At 40.3% G+C, this 19444-nt stretch overlaps 2 protein-coding genes across 7 annotated transcripts in view; both read left to right on the forward strand.

The window, feature by feature from the left end:
• The window catches only part of LOC113094125 (ena/VASP-like protein), a 17193-nt gene extending 8010 nt beyond the window's left edge, over nt 1-9183 (forward strand). For all 3 annotated transcript variants that reach the window (XM_026259802.1, XM_026259803.1, XM_026259801.1), the window contains 11 exons: nt 3967-4135; nt 4708-4885; nt 4965-5028; nt 5956-6023; nt 6132-6382; nt 7225-7319; nt 7447-7489; nt 7581-7660; nt 8021-8081; nt 8240-8297; nt 8452-9183. In XM_026259802.1, coding sequence (XP_026115587.1) covers nt 3967-4135; nt 4708-4885; nt 4965-5028; nt 5956-6023; nt 6132-6382; nt 7225-7319; nt 7447-7489; nt 7581-7660; nt 8021-8081; nt 8240-8297; nt 8452-8489 — 1105 coding nt within the window. In that variant the 3' untranslated portion in view covers nt 8490-9183. The remainder of the gene's footprint in view (nt 1-3966; nt 4136-4707; nt 4886-4964; nt 5029-5955; nt 6024-6131; nt 6383-7224; nt 7320-7446; nt 7490-7580; nt 7661-8020; nt 8082-8239; nt 8298-8451) is intronic.
• Nucleotides 9184-12663: 3480 nt separating this feature from the next.
• On the forward strand, nt 12664-19028 carry LOC113094100 (transcriptional repressor protein YY1-like). Of its 4 annotated transcripts, none has more exons than XM_026259762.1 (6): nt 12664-13544; nt 15186-15393; nt 17020-17064; nt 17200-17260; nt 18045-18203; nt 18509-19028. In XM_026259762.1, the coding sequence occupies exons 1-6, from the start codon at nt 13070-13072 to the stop codon at nt 18689-18691; spliced, it is 1131 nt and encodes a 376-aa protein (XP_026115547.1). In that variant the 5' UTR covers nt 12664-13069; the 3' UTR covers nt 18692-19028. The 4 variants fall into 4 exon arrangements, with proteins under 4 accessions (XP_026115547.1, XP_026115549.1, XP_026115548.1 ...); XM_026259764.1 differs by having other exon boundaries at nt 12667-13544; nt 15186-15348; XM_026259763.1 differs by lacking the exon at nt 17020-17064 and having other exon boundaries at nt 12680-13544.
• Nucleotides 19029-19444: the final 416 nt, after the last annotated feature.

Below are 19444 nucleotides of genomic sequence, written 5' to 3' on the forward strand. Positions count from 1 at the left end.
GTGTGCGTGTGTGCGTGTGTGAGTGTGTGTGTGTGTGTGTGTGTGTGATGCTGCAGAAGCACATCTGTGTGGGTTAATCCTCAGCAGAAGCAGGTGCTCAGACGTCACAGGAGAACACTCTTCATCTGAGCTGCTGTCTTTACTGATTCTAATGTGTTTCATGTGAAAAAAAACATTTCTGCCATGGAATAAAAATAATAATTATGGCTTTTAATCTTACAATTCAGTTTCTTTTTTGAGAACTGTGAGATATAAAGTCAGAAATTGCGAGTTTGTATCTCATTTACAAACAGATGTAAAGCTGCTAAATAAAGTATTAAATCATTTTCTGTTTAGATTCATCCCTAGAGATTATGACAAGAGCTCAGCAGATTTACTTTAAACCCTTTCATTCTTCTGGAGAATAAATGTGAAATAACCCTAGAACCAGTTCTGGATCGGTTCTGTGGTTAATCTGGGTCAGTTAAATCACTTTTATTTCTAACGCTTTATAGAGATTATTATGGAAGCTTGTTTTCACCATGGGATAAAATGTTAATAATTATGAAAATAAATTAGTTTATAATTACAACAATTAGTTTTACAATTTAAACTTTTTTCTCAGAGTTTGAAATTTTGAGATATAAAGTAATTATTAATTACATCTCACAATTTTCAGTTTTTGTTTTGTTTTATATTCTTTCATTTCCACCATGAAATAAAAAAGTGTAACTGATTTTTTATTCATCTCACACTTCTGTTTATATCACAGTTTATATCTCAGAATTGCAAAATAAAAAGTTTTATTTTTCTGCGACAGAAACAGTCTCATAGTTTGCTTCCAAGCAGCTTCACAGTAATAAAAAGGTACATAACAGTGTTAATGTTGTAAAGTTCATCCATTATGAAACAAACTCGATTTCAGCTGCTCTTCTGGAGACGATAGAGTCATCTCCTGATCTGGCAGTGCTGTGATCAGCTGTAGAAACTAAAGAGAGATGAGATGTGCTTTCCCTGCTGGAAGAGAGTTTCTGTGAATATTACAGCCGTCAGAGCTCTGTTATTTACAGTAAATCCTGATGACGAGCCGGTCTTGATTCAGGCCAGATCTCTGTGGTTCTGGATTTCTGCTCCAAACCAAAGCTGTGTCTTCTGCTTATGTAACGTCCAGATTGATATTGTGCTCTGATCCTCGCTCTGTGAGTGTGTCAGGACTGTTATCTCTGGCTGGAGATGAGCGTCTCAGATGGGTTTCAGATGAATCTCAATGTCTGATGGGTTTATGTGCTGTGATTTTCACCTGGAGTAGGATAAAACCGCTGAAAATGACACTTTTCTTTAGATTTAGATTTAATGTGCGTGTGTGTGTGTGTTGAGTGTGTGTGTGTGTGTGTTGAGTGTGTGTTTGAGTGTGTCTGTATCCAGAGAGCAGTGTGTTTCGTTTGAGGTCGTTCAGTCAGGTATTTTTACTATGTTTTATTATAATGTTTTATTTCTAATTCTATATTATAGCATTAGACATGTTTTCATGCATCTGGATTAAAAATGCAAAAGAATTACATTTGTGAGATGCTGAGTGCATGGCAGCTGCTGAATTAAACTTGCACTGCAGTCTGAGACATGTATTATTGCACACTGGCTGCATGCATAAACGTGATGATGATGAATGATGCATTCACAAATAAACCGTAGAGCCTCTGCAGTGATGCTCTGTGTGATTCTGACACTGATGTTCATCTGCCTTTCTCATTCTGACAGGAAGTGAAGGTCACATGACTGCCAGCACTCAGCAGCTGTAGCGTTCAGTCCACTGCGGTGTTATCTACATGACTGCTAGACGCTTCTTAGAATATCTTTCATGCAGCTAGATTAAAAATCCGAAATATGTCCCTTGCTGAATTAAACATGCATTATAATGAAATCACGTGACAACACTGGAGTCTAAACACGTTGCAGTGACCCTCTGATCTGGACACAGACTGGATCTGGTGGCTACGGTGACCTCGGAACAAGAGAGAAACAGACTAATATTAGCGTAGATGCCATTCTTCTAATGATGTAGAAAGTACATCGGGTGTTATGGGAAGTGTTTCCGGTTCCGGTTTACCTAATTAATGCAGCCTAAAAATCCTTTAACGGATTTGGATATTAGAAGTGTATTTGTGTGTTATGTGTATAGGCATGAATCCTATGAAGGTATTTTTGGAAAACAACTCTCTATCTGAAAACAACTACATTTATTTGTTATAATGCATTGTGCCTTCATTATAAGGGTATTCTTAAGCAATTATAATGTATTGTAAATATGGGCTTCATATAAACTGTTACCAAACATTCAACCAAGACTAAAGAGTTTGCACCAACTGTCTTTGTTGCTGTAAGTGTTTTGAGATTATTAAATACACTATATACTATCTGAATGCACCTACAAGGAAAGTGCAAATAGTTTATAATCCATCACGAATCGTTAAAGCTAAATCTATACGATGTTTGATAGGGAGCCAGTGCAGTGTTGACAGGACCGGGCTAATATGGTCATACTTCCTGGTTCTAGTAAGAACTCTTGCTGCTGCATTTTGGACTAGCTGTAGTTTGTTTACTAAGCTTGCAGAACAACCACCCAATAAAGCATTACAATAGTCTAACCTTGAAGTCATAAATGCATGGATTAACATTTCTGCATTTGACATTGAGAGCATAGGCCGTAATTTAGATATATTTTTGAGATGGAAAAATGCAGTTTTACAAATGCTAGAAACGTGGCTTTCTAAGGAAAGATTGCGATCAAGTAGCACACCTAGGTTCCTAACTGATGACAGAGAATTGACAGAGCAGCCATCAAGTCTTAGACAGTGTTTTAGGTTATTACAAGCAGAGTTTTTAGGTCCTATAATTAACACCTCTGTTTTTTTTTTTTTTTTCTGAATTTAGCAGTAAGAAATTAATCATCATCCAGTTTTTTATATCGACTATGCATTCCATTAGTTTTTCAAATTGGTGTGTTTCACCGGGTCGTGAAGAAATATAGAGCTGAGTATCATCAGCATAACAGTGAAAGCTAACACCATGTTTCCTGATGATATCTCCCAAGAGTAACATATAAAGCATGAAGAGTAGCGGCCCTAGTACTGAGCCTTGAGGTACTCCATACTGCACTTGTGATCGATATGATACATCTTCATTCACTGCTACGAACTGATGGCGGTCATATAAGTACGATTTAAACCATGCTAATGCACTTCCACTGATGCCAACAAAGTGTTCAAGTCTATGCAAAAGAATGTTGTGGTCAATTGTGTCAAACGCAGCACTAAGATCCAATAAAACTAATAGAGAGATACACCCACGATCAGATGATAAGAGCAGATCATTTGTAACTCTAAGGAGAGCAGTCTCAGTACTATGATACGGTCTAAATCCTGACTGGAAATCCTCACATATACCATTTTTCTCTAAGAAGGAATATAATTGTGAGGATACCACCTTTTCTAGTATCTTGGACAGAAAAGGGAGATTCGAGATTGGTCTATAATTAACTAGTTCTTTGGGGTCAAGTTGTGGTTTTTTGATGAGAGGCTTAATAACAGCCAGTTTGAAGGTTTTGGGGACATGTCCTAATGACAATGAGGAATTAATAATAGGTTGAACCATGGTATGTACTAAACAATGACATATGTATTGTTACACCTCTAATAGTCATATGAGGCTGCCATTTTTCCATAAATAAATTGAAGAAATTAGTAAGTTTGTTATAAGCTACTGTGTAAGTTAGGCTGCTTTGTATTCGCACTCATGCTCCTAAATACATTTTCCAGTTTGCACACATTTATTTTTAGTGTCAAATGCGAGTGAAATGCTCACACAGTGGAGCCCTGGGGTGGTTTCCAGGACATGGTTGATCTGGTATCAGACGGGTTGTTAACGGGTGATGATCTGAGCGCAGTGTGTTTGCATCGATTGACCCGCTGTGTGTTTGGTTTGTTTCAGCGAGCAGAGCATCTGTCAGGCCCGCGCCTCCGTCATGGTCTACGACGACACCAGCAAGAAATGGGTGCCGATCAAACCGGGTCAGCAGGGCTTCAGCCGAATCAACATCTACCACAACACCAGCAGCAGCAGCTTCCGCGTGGTGGGAGTCAAACTGCAGGACCAGCAGGTGTGTGTGTCTCACACTGACTAACCAGATCACCACTTATACAACATCTCACTCTGAAGAACATCTGAAAATGTGTTTGTTTTCTGTCTGTGACAACAAATTTTAAAAATAGCACCATTTCTATCCAGTGAGTTGAAGAGCACTTCCTGATTAAATACAAATATCATGAAGAAGGCACTGTATGTAATAATTTGTGTATACGATAAATTGAGCTTTAGAGCGAGCAGACGAAACGCGGTCATGTTATCTTATTTTGAGAGTCTGATGTTTGGGAACGCATTTCTGGGACTTAATTATAACGAAGCACTTTAACGAGACATCGCTCAAGCATTTCAGATGCTGTGTGGAGAGATCGCGTCATTGGTTGGTCCAGTTCCCAGAGCTAAGTCACATGTGAAAGCGTAGTTTATGCACGTTTTCTTACCAGATAAGACATTTATCCCACTTAGATGACTGCGTATTTTTTTTAATGCACATCTTGGTGTTTCCGAAAGTAGGTGGATTGAAACATAGCTATTGATTTTCACTATAGTCAGAGTGATACTGAAGACCACTCTGACCTCTGACCTCAGGTGGTCATCAACTACTCCATCGTGAAGGGTCTGAAGTATAACCAGGCCACGCCCACCTTCCACCAGTGGCGTGACGCGCGGCAGGTGTACGGACTCAACTTCGCCAGTAAAGAGGAGGCCAGCACCTTCTCCAACGCCATGCTGTTCGCCCTCAACGTGCTCAGCAGCCAGGAGCCAGGTACCACACACTCACACACACACACACACACACATGATGCTGCTGTCATGTTCCTCAAACTGTTCTTGGTCTCTTTCAGGTCCAGCTGTTCAACGTCAAGTCCAGAACGGGCTGAGTTCAGAAGAAGTGGAGGTCCAGAGACGGTGAGCGCCACACACACACACACACACACACACACACACACACACACACACACACACACACACACACACACACACTGCTGTGATACCACACTATAAATGAACCGTACTGTATAAATCACATTCACACACCAGTGTTGAACACAGTTGTGCTGCTCAATATTTTTGTGGAAACTGTGATACATTTTATTTTTCAGGATTCACAGATGAACAGAAAGTTCAAAAGAACAGCATTCATTCATCTTTTGTAACATTTTTGTGTTTATGTTTTGTAAACACTTTTGTGCTGTCACTTTAGATCAGTTTAATGCATCCCAGATGAATAGAAGTGTTAATTTCCACTAAATGATGAATCAGCACAGCAGTGTTTGCTCTGATGCGGTCAGTGAAACACACACACAGTCGCCCTCTGCTGGTCACAGGAAGCAGCTGCTCTTCTGCCGTCCCATCATGCATCTGTAAAATTCCACATCTCTCACTGTGCTTCCCGATCGATTCTCATCATATCGCTCTCAGACTCATTATTAGATCAGATATGAAACACAGCACCATGTTCCCAGAAAAATACATCAATACTTCTGTCCATCAAGGATGTATTGCTCAAAAGTGACATTTAGAAGATTTCTATTCAGTAAATCATCATATTATTCTGATTTCTGAAGATCATGTGACACTGAAGACTGGAGGAATGATGCTGAAAATACAGCGGAGCATCACAGAAATACATTACACTTTAACACAGATTCACACAGAACACAGATGATTTATATTAGAATAATATTTAATAATTTTGACTGTATTTTTATCGAATTAATGCAGCCTTGAGTGAGCAGAAGAGACTCTTCCAGAAACATTGAACCTCTCGACTGTTAGTGTTTGAGTGAGGTCTGTGTGCAGTGCATGATGGGTAGTGTGTGTTTGTATCCGCAGGCAAATGGAAATACAGCAGCAGCAGATGCAGGCGCAGAGCGAGCGGGAGAGACGATCGTCCAACCCAGGTCACTGACACTGATTGATCTGAATGATGTCACTGTTGTCTTCTGTAGAGCTGCTCAAGCAAGGAGTGTGAAGCGCTGGAGTAATGAGACATTTCTGTGTTTTCCCAGGATCCCCGTTTCAGGGTCACCCCGCGGTGCTGTCTGTAGCTCCTCCCATTGTGGCTCCGCCTCCTCTGCCGATGGGTGGTCCCTGCCCCCCTCCCCCGCCTGGGCCGCCGCCCCCTTCTGCTGGAGCTCCGCCCCCTCCCCCGCCTCCTCTGCCTGTAGGTGGGTACGGGGGTCACGCCCAGGACGATAGCCACGCCCCCTCGGGTCTCGCCGCCATGATCGCCGGAGCCAAACTGCGCCGCGTGCAACGGGTGCGACATCGTCTCATCACAACACGACAAACGTTTACTTGAAGCAAAACCGTGTTTGAAAATCAGGCAAAAAAGACTGAGCTCATTGGCTTCAATAAAGCAAAGTATTTGTAGAAACATTATATTGTAGGTTTATTACAAAATATCCATATAATATACAAACACTGAAATAATCTAAGACTCGATTGCGTCATTCGCGGTGCTTGGCGGCAGTGGGCGGAGCTCTTGGTGCATCAGCTCGCCGTGACTTTCTGATTGGTGGAAACAGTTTTTCACCACAGATTTAGTTAAATGTGGTTATTTAAAAAGCAGGCTGAATTTAGGTGAACACACGACTTCAATGAGAGCATATACAATCAAATAACCACCTTGTAGCTCACAGTGGGTCTGTCTTTAATGGTTTTAATGGTAAATTTCATATATAGTCATTTCTATTACACTAAAACAGCCATGTATCTACCAAGGGTTCATTATAGTGATTCTTCAGATGATTCACATGTTCTTTACTCTTAGAAATAAACAGTTGTTTGAAGAACTGACCACTGAAATGTCTTTGGGAGCCACAAACGGATCCTTCATCTCCATTAATCACGTTCAAAATAAACGTTTTGCAGCCTAAACTTGAAAATAAAGCTCCTTCATCGTCACCGATGGTGTTTATAGCGGAAGAAGATTCAGATTTTAAAAGATGGCTCTTCTGTCGTTTCTGTGAAAAACCTCTTATATACACTCTACTCTTAAGAGTCTCATCTCACATGAAAACTGCACTAAAAGCTTCCCAAAGAGGCGGGTAATGTCAGTGAACGCAGCTGATCAGATAATGTGCTGATGTGTGTGTGCAGCCGGAGGAAAGCTCTGCGTCCGGAGCCAGGCCGGAAGTGAACCGGAGCAGCGGAGGAGGTCTGATGGAGGAGATGAACGCGCTGCTCGCTCGCAGGTCAGACACAACACCACCTTCACTGAGCACCTCTGATGTGTGTGTGTTCTCTCCGCCTGTGACACGCCACACATAACACACTCTGATAATCAACACACACACACACACACTTTACTTCTGATCACAGACGGAGAGCAGCAGATGAGAAGAGGGACGGAGAGAGCCCGAGCGTGAGTTATATATTTATATTTTCGATAATAGTGTTAAAGTATACATGTGCAGGCCTTGGTGTGAGCTGTGAATGTTTCTGGTGTGTTTCAGGAGGATCCGGCGTCTCGGGGACAGAGCTGCGCAGCTTCCTCTTCATCTGAGACACAGCAGAGCAGGAAGAGTGAGCTCAGGTGTGTGTGTGTGTGTGTGTGAGATCCTCGCTGGTGTCCAGGTCAGAAACACAACACACACACTGGACTCGAAGGAGACGTCACTCAGCGATCGAGAACTGATCAGTGAATCATGTTTATTATTAATATTCTAGCTGCACTTGTCAGACTTGAGCAGCTCTGAATGATTAATGCATACAATAAATATAATCGTGACTGTCCTCTTCTGTCAGATCTGAGGAATAGAGATGTGAAGACATGCACTGTTTATTCCACGGTGGAAACAAAACTAAAGAATTGTGAGATTGTCTGACGAACACTCCTGAGGTCAGGGGTCAGAGGTCATGATGGGATTAATGCAGTGATTGTGTGTGTGTTCAGGGTTCGAGCGGCCGGCAGCATCAGTGACTCAGACGCATTAGACTTCGACAGAATGAAACAGGTGAAGATGACCATCAAGAACTAGTACAGATTTATTCATATATGAAGAATGTAGGTTATATAGTTAAATAGTTATAGTATTTATATTTTATTCTTTATTATAGTTAAATTGTGTAACTATAATAGAGATTTAAATGCAAACGATGTTTTAATCGACAGGAAATCCTGGAGGAAGTGGTTCGTGAGCTGCACAAGGTGAAGGATGAGATCATTGATGGTATGTTGCCCTGGCGCTCCATCTGCGACGCACAGCTCATGGGTTCGATTCCCAGCAGTGACACAATGTAACGTCTGAGATGCCAGCGTCAGCCAGACGTGTGTGTGTGTGTGGTTCAGTTCCAGACTCTAATGAGTGTGTGCTTCACTTCCAGCCGTCAGACACGAGCTCAGTAGAATCAGCAGCACATAGAGAACCCAAGCCCTGCAGATCCTGCTGAAGCCTCCAGAGCCCACGGCGTCCTCGTCCTCATCCTCATCCTCATCCTCGTCTTCACACGTCCAGATCCCTGATGAAGCAGAGACACTCGCACCCATCTCACCGTTCTGCTGGATCTGGACTCAGCTGAAGACTTACAGAACCTGAGGAACACAGAACCAACATCTGGAGGCCTTTTACTGTGTCTGCATCATCATCATCATCATTATTATTATTATTATTATTATTATTATTATTATTATTATTATTATTATTATTATTATTATTATTATTATAGGTGTAGTAGTTGTAGTGTTTTCATGTAGGTAGACATAGGAATTAATAATAATGATAATAATAATGATATCATTGCACATCCGTTTTCATTTTCCTTCAGATTCATCGTAAGCACATTTCTCATTACCTCTGTTTTTTAATGTTTTTTTTAATGATCCTTCTTGTCATAATGATGTATTTAATCACTGACGGAGGGTTTCGAGGATGCGAGGAGTTATTATCTGACAAACAGACATCACACCAGAGTATTTGTGATCATGTTGTTAATTAAATATTGTTCTGTTTTATGAGTTCTGTTTTGACCAAGTGCTTCCTGGTTAGAAAAAGAAAGAGAAAAGATATACATGATGTTTAAAAAAGAAGTGAAATAAAGTGTGAAGGGTGTGTTTCATCTGTGTGTGTGGATCATATGGAGAATAATATCAAACACATTCATAAATGACAGAAATACATCCGTCTCTGTTTGAAGAGAACCTGATCAACACAGACTAACATATTATCATTACATTTTAATAACAAGTCTTTAATATTTGATTTTTGATATTCATTTTAACATTATTAATACACAGTGTAAATCTGGATTTTAAAATAAGTACATCAAATAATAATGTGTTAATTATAGGAGTTTCTGCTGACATTTATTTTCAGTTTAGAAATGCTAATTATATTTATTTTTAAATATTCAAACAGCTTATTAATATAAATGTATAATACTTTAAATATTTTCATTTTAAATAATAACCTAAGCACAATTAACACATTAAAAACAACACGCATAATATAATACACTGATATATCAAGAATAATAGTGATATATTCAGTTTAGAAATAACTTAAATAAGAAAGACTTAAACATAAATAAATCATGAACGAAGTTAGATTCTGTGTAATTTAATTAAGTGAAAATCAAATAATTACATATTATATAAAAAAATAAAATAACACAATAATACATTTCAATAATGTGCTATTTATTCTCAGTTTAGACATTTAAAAATATCACACAAGGAAAAACTACAAACGTAATAATAATAATAAAAAATAATATTTATCAATTATAATTATCAGGGGCGGATCTAGGGGGGTGGCATAGGGTGGCAACACCAGTTGGCAGCAACGAATTAAAGGTTATGGCCAATTTGAAAATTTACAAGCGTGAATCTTTCCTGCTCCGAACTCCCGAACTGATCCAAATGATTCGCGAACCCGCTCCGAACTCTCGAACTGATTCAAATGATTCGCGATCCCGCTCCGAACTGCCGAACTGACTCAAATGATTCGCGAACCCGCTCCGAACTCCCGAAGTGACTCAAATGATTTGCGATCCCCAAACTGACTCAAATGATTCGCGAACCCGCTCCGAACTCTCGAACTGATTCAAATGATTCGCGAACCCGCTCCGAACTCCCGAACTGACTCAAATGATTCGCGAACCCCAAACTGACTCAAATGATTCGCGAACCCGCTCCGAACTCTCGAACTGATTCAAATGATTCGCGAACCCGCTCCGAACTCTCGAACTGATTCAAATGATTCGCGAACCCGCTCCGAACTCTCGAACTGATTCAAATGATTCGCGAACCCGCTCCGAACTCTCGAACTGACTCAAATGATTCGCGAACCCGCTCTGAACTCTCGAACTGATTCAAATGATTCGCAAACCCGCTACGAACTCCCGAACTGACTCAAATGATTTGCGAACCCCAAACTCTAATAATTTACAAAGTATTAATATACTGTAATATTTTTGTTGTTGTTGTTGTTGCTATAAAAACAGACCTAAGCAATCAATAGCCTTTAAAATGGCTTAAAATGCATTATATAAAAAAATAATGAGGCAATAATGATTGGTTAATAATAACACTGTTAAAATACATAATGTGGGCAAATACAAAATAAACAATGTTATGTACATGTTATTACAAATGCCATGTGATTGCTGCTGTTACACTTACAGGACAATCAAATCCTTGTTTAGGATACTGACCAAACATTTCAATCAAATATTCACTTCATCTTTCATTTTTGGACACCTTTTTGCTATAGATGACACAGGCTTTATAATTTCTTCAACAAAAAACGTGCATATCACAACCCTTACAAAAATAAACCATGGTTTTATCATAGTAAAACTGCTTAGTTTCCTTTTGCATGATTTCTGAATGCTTGAGACTATAAAATAAATTAGAGTCATAATAAAGTTATAGCCACAGGTAAATGTGGAGAGCTACAATTGTGATTTGTAAATAATACAATTTATTCATTTAGTTTTTTATTTGATTAAACTTCTATTTTCACCCCTATAGTAGGTGTTTTTTCCATCATCATATTTGAGGAAGGGGGGCACAACAATACACTCCTGCTTATGGGAACCCTTAAGGTGTTGTTATACACGTCTCTGGGAATGTGTGCTCTACTACACACACACACACACACACACACACACACACACACACTGAAGCACGCGTGGTGTTTTCAGCTCTTCACTATATTAACACATGATGTATGCTACACATGTGCATGTCAGCGCGCTATGAGAGGATTTCACCATTTCATTTGATAAAACTATCGTCATTCATTCGTATCGTATTCACAGACTGACAGAAACGCCAATGTCTTTACGACAACCTGGCAAAATAAAATGTTGGTATAACTTGAAGAAATATAGTACTATTGCACAGTAGAGTATGCTATACTTCCTATTAGCTAATAATAATAGTTAATTAAAAACACAGAAACTCTGGTTACAACTCACCAAAATAGTTTGGTCTAACTCAAAGAAATTATGTTCAAAATTGCACAGTAAAATATACTTAAAAAAAGATATAATAAAACATTATTTTAAAGGAATATCACACAAGGTTTCATTGAAGTTTTAATTTAAACTTGCCAAAACAATAACACCATATTTTTCAAAAACAATTTCTAAAAGTACATTTGTATTTGTGCCTATAATGTTTATTTATTTATGATTATTGTCAGCTAATAAAAGCTATGCTTCAGGACCATATTCATATCACATCTAAGGCTAAATGTAGCTCTTGACTGGTTGAGTTAGATGATGATTAACACTAAACTGTAGAAAATCAGTTGAGTCTCCCCAGCTGGAAATGGCTGTTAAAATCTTGTGTTTCTTATAATAAATGGACATATTGATAACACTGAATCTTTTATAATGCTCTTAATGACATGTGGATGCATACTGTATGCATTAGTGAGTGTGTGGTGCTTATGGGGTATGGTCACTTATTCCTCATATAAACTGTTTCAAATGCAAGACATTGATTGCATGAGATTAAGTTTGTAAATGATAGCTGTGTCCTTTTGTAGTGTGCACATATATTTATCATCAATCTATGATAACTGTGACTAAATTCAGTACATATACGTCTGCCACCCCTCAAAAATTCCTGCCCCCTTCTCGCCACCCCATCAATATTTTTCTAGATCCGCCCCTGATAATTATTATATTGTCAAACAACATATATCAATATACACGAATGTATATATATGTATATATATGTTTTTTTTTTTTTGCCCCCTCAGATTCCTGATATTCTAATAGTTCGCTCCTAAATTCCTACATAAATTAAATAAAACCTCATGGGTGGTTTTGTGCTCCAGGGTCAGGTACAGTCATCCAAGTACTGCTCTCGCGAGATCTGGCAGCGGAGCATAACTGGCGACGTGATTTCCATTAATGTGAGAAGTGGGTCAGTGTTGCCAGGTCCGCGGTCTTCCGGCGGAATTGGGCTGTTACCCTAACACTGTTGACCCGGATAACCCGAGTTGTGTTTCATGTCCGTGGGTTGAAGCGATATTTACTAGCGACGCAAAGTGAAGCGTTCAACACAATTGTATCAGAAAACGGTTTGTTCTTTGGCCATCTAGTGGTCATAAAATGAATAACGCCTTCGCTTCGTTTGAACCAGATTCTGAAGCAGTCACGTGGCTTTCAAGCGAACGAAGCGTAGGACGTCATAGATCACGTGTGTTTGTCAAAACAAATCGAGCTCCTCTACAGTGTTGTTTCTCGATGCAAGCTTCGAAGCTTTGGTGTTGAACATAACTGTTAAAACCCTGCGATAGGAACTGTACGAGGGGAACCTCACCAGAAAACCTGCATTTTATCCCCATTTTTTGAGCAGCAATTGGTCGAGTTTTGTCGGGGAAACTTGGCAACCCTGGAGTGGAGCGTTATTTGTGTTATCGGAGCGTGTGTGAGACAGCGCGTCGTGAGCGAGGGTTGAACGCCACAGACAGCGGACTCGAGGAACATGGCATCCGGCGAGACGCTGTACATCGAGGCGGACGGCTCGGAGATGCCCGCGGAGATCGTGGAGCTGCACGAGATCGAGGTAGAGACAATCGAGACTACGGTGATCGGAGACGAGCAGCCCATGATCGCGCTGCAGCCGCTGCTCACAGACGACCCCCGGGAGGTGATCCTGGTCCAGACCCGCGAGGAGGTGGTCGGCGGAGACGAGTCGGAGCTCCGCGGGGAAGACGACTTCGAGGAGCGCATCCTCATCCCGTTGCCCGACGAGGAGCACTACATCGGGCAGACGCTGCTGACAGTAGCGGGCAAGAGCTCCGCGGGGCGGCTGGGGAAGAGAGCGGCGTCCGGGGGCAAGAGAGCGGGCAAGAAGAGCTACCTGAGCGCGGCGGAGGCCTGCGGGAGGAAATGGGAGCAGAAACAGGTCCAGATCAAGACTCTGGAGGGCGAGTTCTCCGTCACGATGTGGTCTTCGGGTGAGTCTCGTTTCCCGTGGAGTGCCTCGGCAGGCAGGGCGTTGTCCCCTCCGCGCTCGGTCCTCTCTGCGGCTCTTCGCACTGTTTATGTTTTGAACGGAGGCCATGTTTTGGACTGTCTATGGGCGCCGCCATGTTCCCGAGTCCAGTATGGCGGCCCTGGAAAGATGGCGACGGCGCGGCGGATTGGATTAGGCGCGAGAGCGCTGCGGCTGCCCGCGTGTAGGCCGCGAGACTAGAGTGACCGTTAAAAACCGTTATAAACACGGATTTTGAATTTTGGCTTCAGAGGGAAGCGATCGCGCACCAGTTTGGATTTAAATACTCGTCAAGGTGTGACGCTTTTTTATTTTTAGTTAAGCCTCTGTCACTGTTGTTGTCCTAACTAACGTTAACCGCGACGCGACTTAAATGGCAATCGGAGTTTTTGTCCCAACTAACCGCGACGGCGACATGCTAAACTTCTATTTTAGAAACGGTTTCTATTTCCGCTACAGTACAATAACATACAAACTCTGACAGTGATAATCTCAGGAACTGATTGTGTGCTTTATTCAGGGCTAAAAGTGTTTAATGTGAGTTTGAAAGCAACAACAGATGTTAAAAATAAATTAAAACATGTTAAAACTGCGAACCAACAAGCATATCCCACAACAAATATGGTATCAGTCACTCAAGGTGATGTACAGTTATGTTAAAATGTTTAATATGATCATATCCAGAGACCCGCCCACACGCTTCTGATTGGCTGTGATATTTGATTGACTGTTGTTTGAACTCGTCGCTGGAATCTTGTTTTGTTACGTGCATTTGGAACATTAATTACTCATTCTCATGTTGTTCCAAACCCGTAAGACCTTCGTTCGTCTCCGGAACACAGAGGATGTAGTTGATGCATTCCGAGAGCTCTCGGTCTCTGAGCCTCAACAGTCAGCAATAATATTACCAAGCGTTAAAACAGCGAGGACATCGCGGGGCTGTTTTGTAAACAACTCAGAGTAATGACGTCATCTGCATAAAACGATATGATTGGCTGAACAAATTTGCTGGGATTTTTGAAAAGGTCCTGAAAGGAAGAAGCCATTTCTCAAAATGATACTTAATTGATGTGGATTCTCTAATTAACGGCTTGTATTGAATTCCACTGATGTGATCTGAATGTAAAAACAGCTTGACCGAACAAGGTGCTCTGTTTTAATAGATTTAAATAAAACCAACTCGAGGAGGAGGAGCTAAACCATGTGTATTAGACCAACTTGTCAGACAATAATTAATATGAGAACGAATCAAAGAATGAAAATATACCTTTGCAGCTTCATTTGATCAGATTTTAACAGTGTTGTTCAATACAATCATGTAATTTCTTGATTTGGATATTTTATTTAAGAAATTATTATTGCCTCATAGTTAGTTTACATATATACTAATCAGTATCACATGGATTATTTTAACGATGTCCTCATTGTTTTAACACTTGATCGTGGTATTATTCTTGCGGTCTGTGGGGGTCAGAGAGCTCTCAGATTGCATCAAAAACATCTTCATTTGTTCTGAAGATAAATAAAGGTTTGGAAAGACATGAGGAGGAGTAATTAATGACAGGATTTTCATTTTGGGTGAAGTCTTTCCTTTCTGTCTCAGATGATAAGAAGGACGTGGATCATGAGACGGTGGTGGAGGAGCAAGTCATCGAGGAGGACTCTCCTCCCGATTTCTCCGAGTATATGACGGGAAAGAAGCTCCCGCCCGGAGGGATCCCGGGAATCGACCTGTCGGACCCCAAGCAGCTGGCGGAGTTCGCCAGGTCAGAGGTCACCTTTACTGCCCCATTACCCCATAGAGCCAGTAGGTGTGTACTTCAGGGTCAGAGGTCAAACACACAGCTCTTCAGGTGTTCCTTTTGACAAACTTTTTTTTCCTCCCTTTTCAAATCTCATCATCTGAAGCTTTCCGTTGATTCATGCAACTATTAGAAAATCTGGAATCTGAGGGAGCAAAAACATCTAAATATTGAGAAAATCATCTTTAAAGTTGTTCAGATGAAGTTCTTTAGCAATGCATATTACTAATCAAACATTAAGTTTTGATATATTTACGGTAGGAGATTTACTAAATATCTTCATGAACATGATCTTTACTTAATATCCTCATGATTTTTGGCATAAAAGAGAGATCAATGTCTATTACTACAGATATACGTCTGTGCTGCAGGACACTGGTGTAGCTGAGATTTGAAAGGGAGGGGGAGAAACGTTTGGCAAAAGGCGGGTTTGAATTTGGGTTGATCGTGTCACACACATCACTGGAGCTGGTCACTAACACTGGTCTTCTGTAGTGGCACACATGCACTTCAGCTTTATGCAGATTCATTTCAGAAAGACTGCTGTCAAATACAGCTGAAACTAAAATAATAATCATCACTGGATATATTACTACGGTATACTACAATGCAATTCTTAAAGAAGTAACAATAATATCATTCTTAAAGAATATCATGCAACCAAACTATTTTTCTTGTGATTATTAATTAATTCAGTTCTGTTGTGCAGCATGGTGTCTGATTGGTTAAACCGTAGCTCCACTGTGAACCGTTATGTTCAGCTTCCTTCTCAAGAGACAGACTTGTGGAAAACATTCCCTTCTCCATTTAAAGACATTTAAAATGCTTGTGAGACATCATTAATGTTTATTAATGGCAAGATAAATCAGGAAGTCATATCAGAATGGAGATCTGAAGTCTTGTTTTCTGAGAAGCTGAACTAAAGGAAGCTGAACTATCTGCTTTGACTGCAGTGTGAAACATCAGGTGTGATCTGTGCGGTGTGATCCGAAGACGCAGGGAAAGATGTTCATATCAAACCGTTTGTTTGGCTCAGACATATTCAAGCGGTTGTTTGTTATTTGTTTATTAATAGTTTATAGCAAACTGTTGAAAGATCAAAGCATCGCTGATACATGTTTACATTTAGAGATCATACTGACTGTGGAAATGTTTACATTTAATGTTAGTAATCAAAGCAGGCCAAATTAATTTAAATTATGAAACGTATACAATTTGACAAAACAAAATTTAATGTTTAATTTAATTTTTTTTTCTTATTCATTTTTGTATTGTTATTTTCTGTCTGGCCTGTACTTTAATGGTTAAATTAAAACAAGTAATCAAAAAGCATGTCTAATCAATTTAATTCATAAAACTTAAACAACTCAGTCATTGATTCAGATCATAGCAAATGAAGATATTTCTCTAATGGTCCCACAGCTATCTGATGGAAATGAATGAGTGTTTTAATGTAAGTATGTTTAGTAACCTGTGTGTGTGTGCGCGTGTGTGCGTGTGTGTGTGTGTGTGAGAGGGATCATGTGCACTCCATGTTAGTGTCACTGTACTTCCTGTAGAGATATCCTTGTGTTGATGATGTTCAGTGCTGTGTGGTTGGAGCAGATGTTCACTGTTAGTTGTTTTATTTCTCAGCCCCTTCAGTCCCAGCGGAGCAGGTTTTGTTCGCAGTCCGGTCCGGTGAGTCTTAGACCGAATCTCACTCCTGAGGGCTTGTTATCGGTCACTGGACAGTGTCTGGGGTGATCTGAATGTCCTCTGGCGTGCGCAGAGCATGCTGGGTAACTGATCTGTGCTGTGCTTGTGTTGATGTAGAATGAAGCCGAGGAAGATCAAGGAGGACGACGCTCCTCGGACGATAGCCTGTCCGCACAAAGTGAGTGTGTTCATCCGGACGCGTTAGGAGTGCGCCATACTCACAAAAAATACTCTCTCTATTTCCTTGGATTTCATCGATAATGATAATTAGATTATATTATGCTGAGAGTGATACTGTGCTGCTACCAAATGAAATCAGTATCAAGGAAGTTCATCTTTCACTGCAGAGGAAACACAGAAGCTGCGTCTGAAGTGGATTTAGATGCGTTTACACACTGTTTAGTGCAGGACATGAATGCATTTAACCTGTAGTTACAAATGCAGAAATACTGTTTTGATATATTAATCATAAAATGTTGAATAGATACTATACATGTGGAATTAAAACCACCAGTAGGTGGCAGCAAGTCACTGTTCACAAGTGAGTCATTTTGATTGAACTGAATCATTTAAACGAATCATTCAGGAACGAATCACCATCATGTTGACACAGAACAGCACTGTGACTGTGTTTGAAATTATTGTTGTTGTTAAAATCGAGCAAAAACTGTCAATATAGTGTCTAAAACGTAAATCTCTTAATTGACTAATCGCAGAGAGCTTGATTGACAGGTGATCTGTCCAATCAGAACACAGATATTACGTGCTTCGCCCTGATCAGGAGCCGCTTCAGTTTCTTCACATTTGAGTCCTGAGACCTTGTTTCATATCAGAAGTAGTAACCTGACAAAAATAAAATTAACATCACATCTGTAATCATGGTCAGTTGTTTAGAAAACTTTGATAGAAATCTGTGTGTGATATGTATTATATATTCTAACTGACTTCTGATTGTTCTGCAGGGCTGCAGTAAGATGTTCAGGGATAATTCAGCGATGAGGAAGCACCTGCACACGCACGGTCCGCGGGTTCACGTGTGCGCCGAGTGCGGGAAAGCCTTCGTGGAGAGCTCCAAACTCAAGCGGCACCAGCTGGTGCACACCGGAGAGAAACCCTTCCAGGTACGGCCAGGTCACACACATACGGTCTCATTTACAGCCAAAAAAATAGAATATACCGTTATTTCAACAAGAAAACATCAAATTTGAAATGTAATGCAGGGAATTCTGGGAAATTCATTTTAAGGTTATTCACTGTAAATTCTACGTTCTTTTTTCACAAAATGGTACACTACAGTAAAATGACATGTCGTGTCTAAAACAGTCTGTAGTTTCTACTGTAGCATGTTTCCAGTGTTTTACCGTTTCGATCAGAGGATCGTCTGTTGGAGAGCGTCTCTAATCGTGCTGTGCTCCTCTCCGTCTAGTGCACGTTCGAGGGCTGTGGGAAGCGCTTCTCTCTGGACTTTAACCTTCGGACACACGTCCGGATTCACACCGGGGACCGGCCGTACGTTTGCCCGTTCGACGGATGCAATAAAAAGTTTGCTCAGTCCACCAACCTCAAATCACACATCCTGACACACGCCAAAGCCAAAAACACCCAGTGAACCTCACACTGCTCGAGTCATCTTCACCACGCTTTTACCAGAGACCACACCAGAACATCCCTCTTCTCCAGTGTTCCTGCAGCCTCTTCTTATAGCTTTAATGCTCTGTGTGTCCGAGTGTGCACATTGTGCACTTGTTCTGAGGCTCGTGATCATGAGATGTTTTCTTCGGTCGTGACGGAGCATGAACGATCGGCTGGACGCTGCGGAGCGGCAGTAAACCTCACCGTTAACTCTTTCCTCCTTGTTTGATCGTATGTTAAAGGTCTTCTGTTAATATTCACACCTCACCTGTATTTCAGTAAACTGTTATTAAAGAGGCTTTCCTGGAATCATACTGACATGGAATGAAATCTGACAGACTTTAGTGTTATTTAAATACTATTATGGTGTTTATTAGTATTTATAACCTTTATATTTCAAGTTTCAAATATTTTCTATACATTTTGATTTCAGTATTTCAGCTTTAACATGTTTAAATTTTTGACAATTTATTTCAATCCAGCTTTTTTTTTTTTAATCTTTTTTTTAATCTCTTTTTTGTAAAAATTTTCAGTTTGAAATTGCTTGTAAATTTCACAAATAATTACATAGAAATGCATTCAATTAAATGTGATTTTTTTTTTGAAGTAGAAAAATGTAAATAGTATTTTCTTATAAAATATAGTCCAGTGATTATTTAAGTCTAGTTGTCTGGATGTTAGCCCACAGATGAAGTGTGTGTCTGTGGTCAGGTGATCGTGTGTGTGTGTG

Source organism: Carassius auratus, unplaced genomic scaffold (assembly GCF_003368295.1).
Source record: "Carassius auratus strain Wakin unplaced genomic scaffold, ASM336829v1 scaf_tig00215261, whole genome shotgun sequence".
NCBI lineage: Eukaryota > Metazoa > Chordata > Actinopteri > Cypriniformes > Cyprinidae > Carassius > Carassius auratus.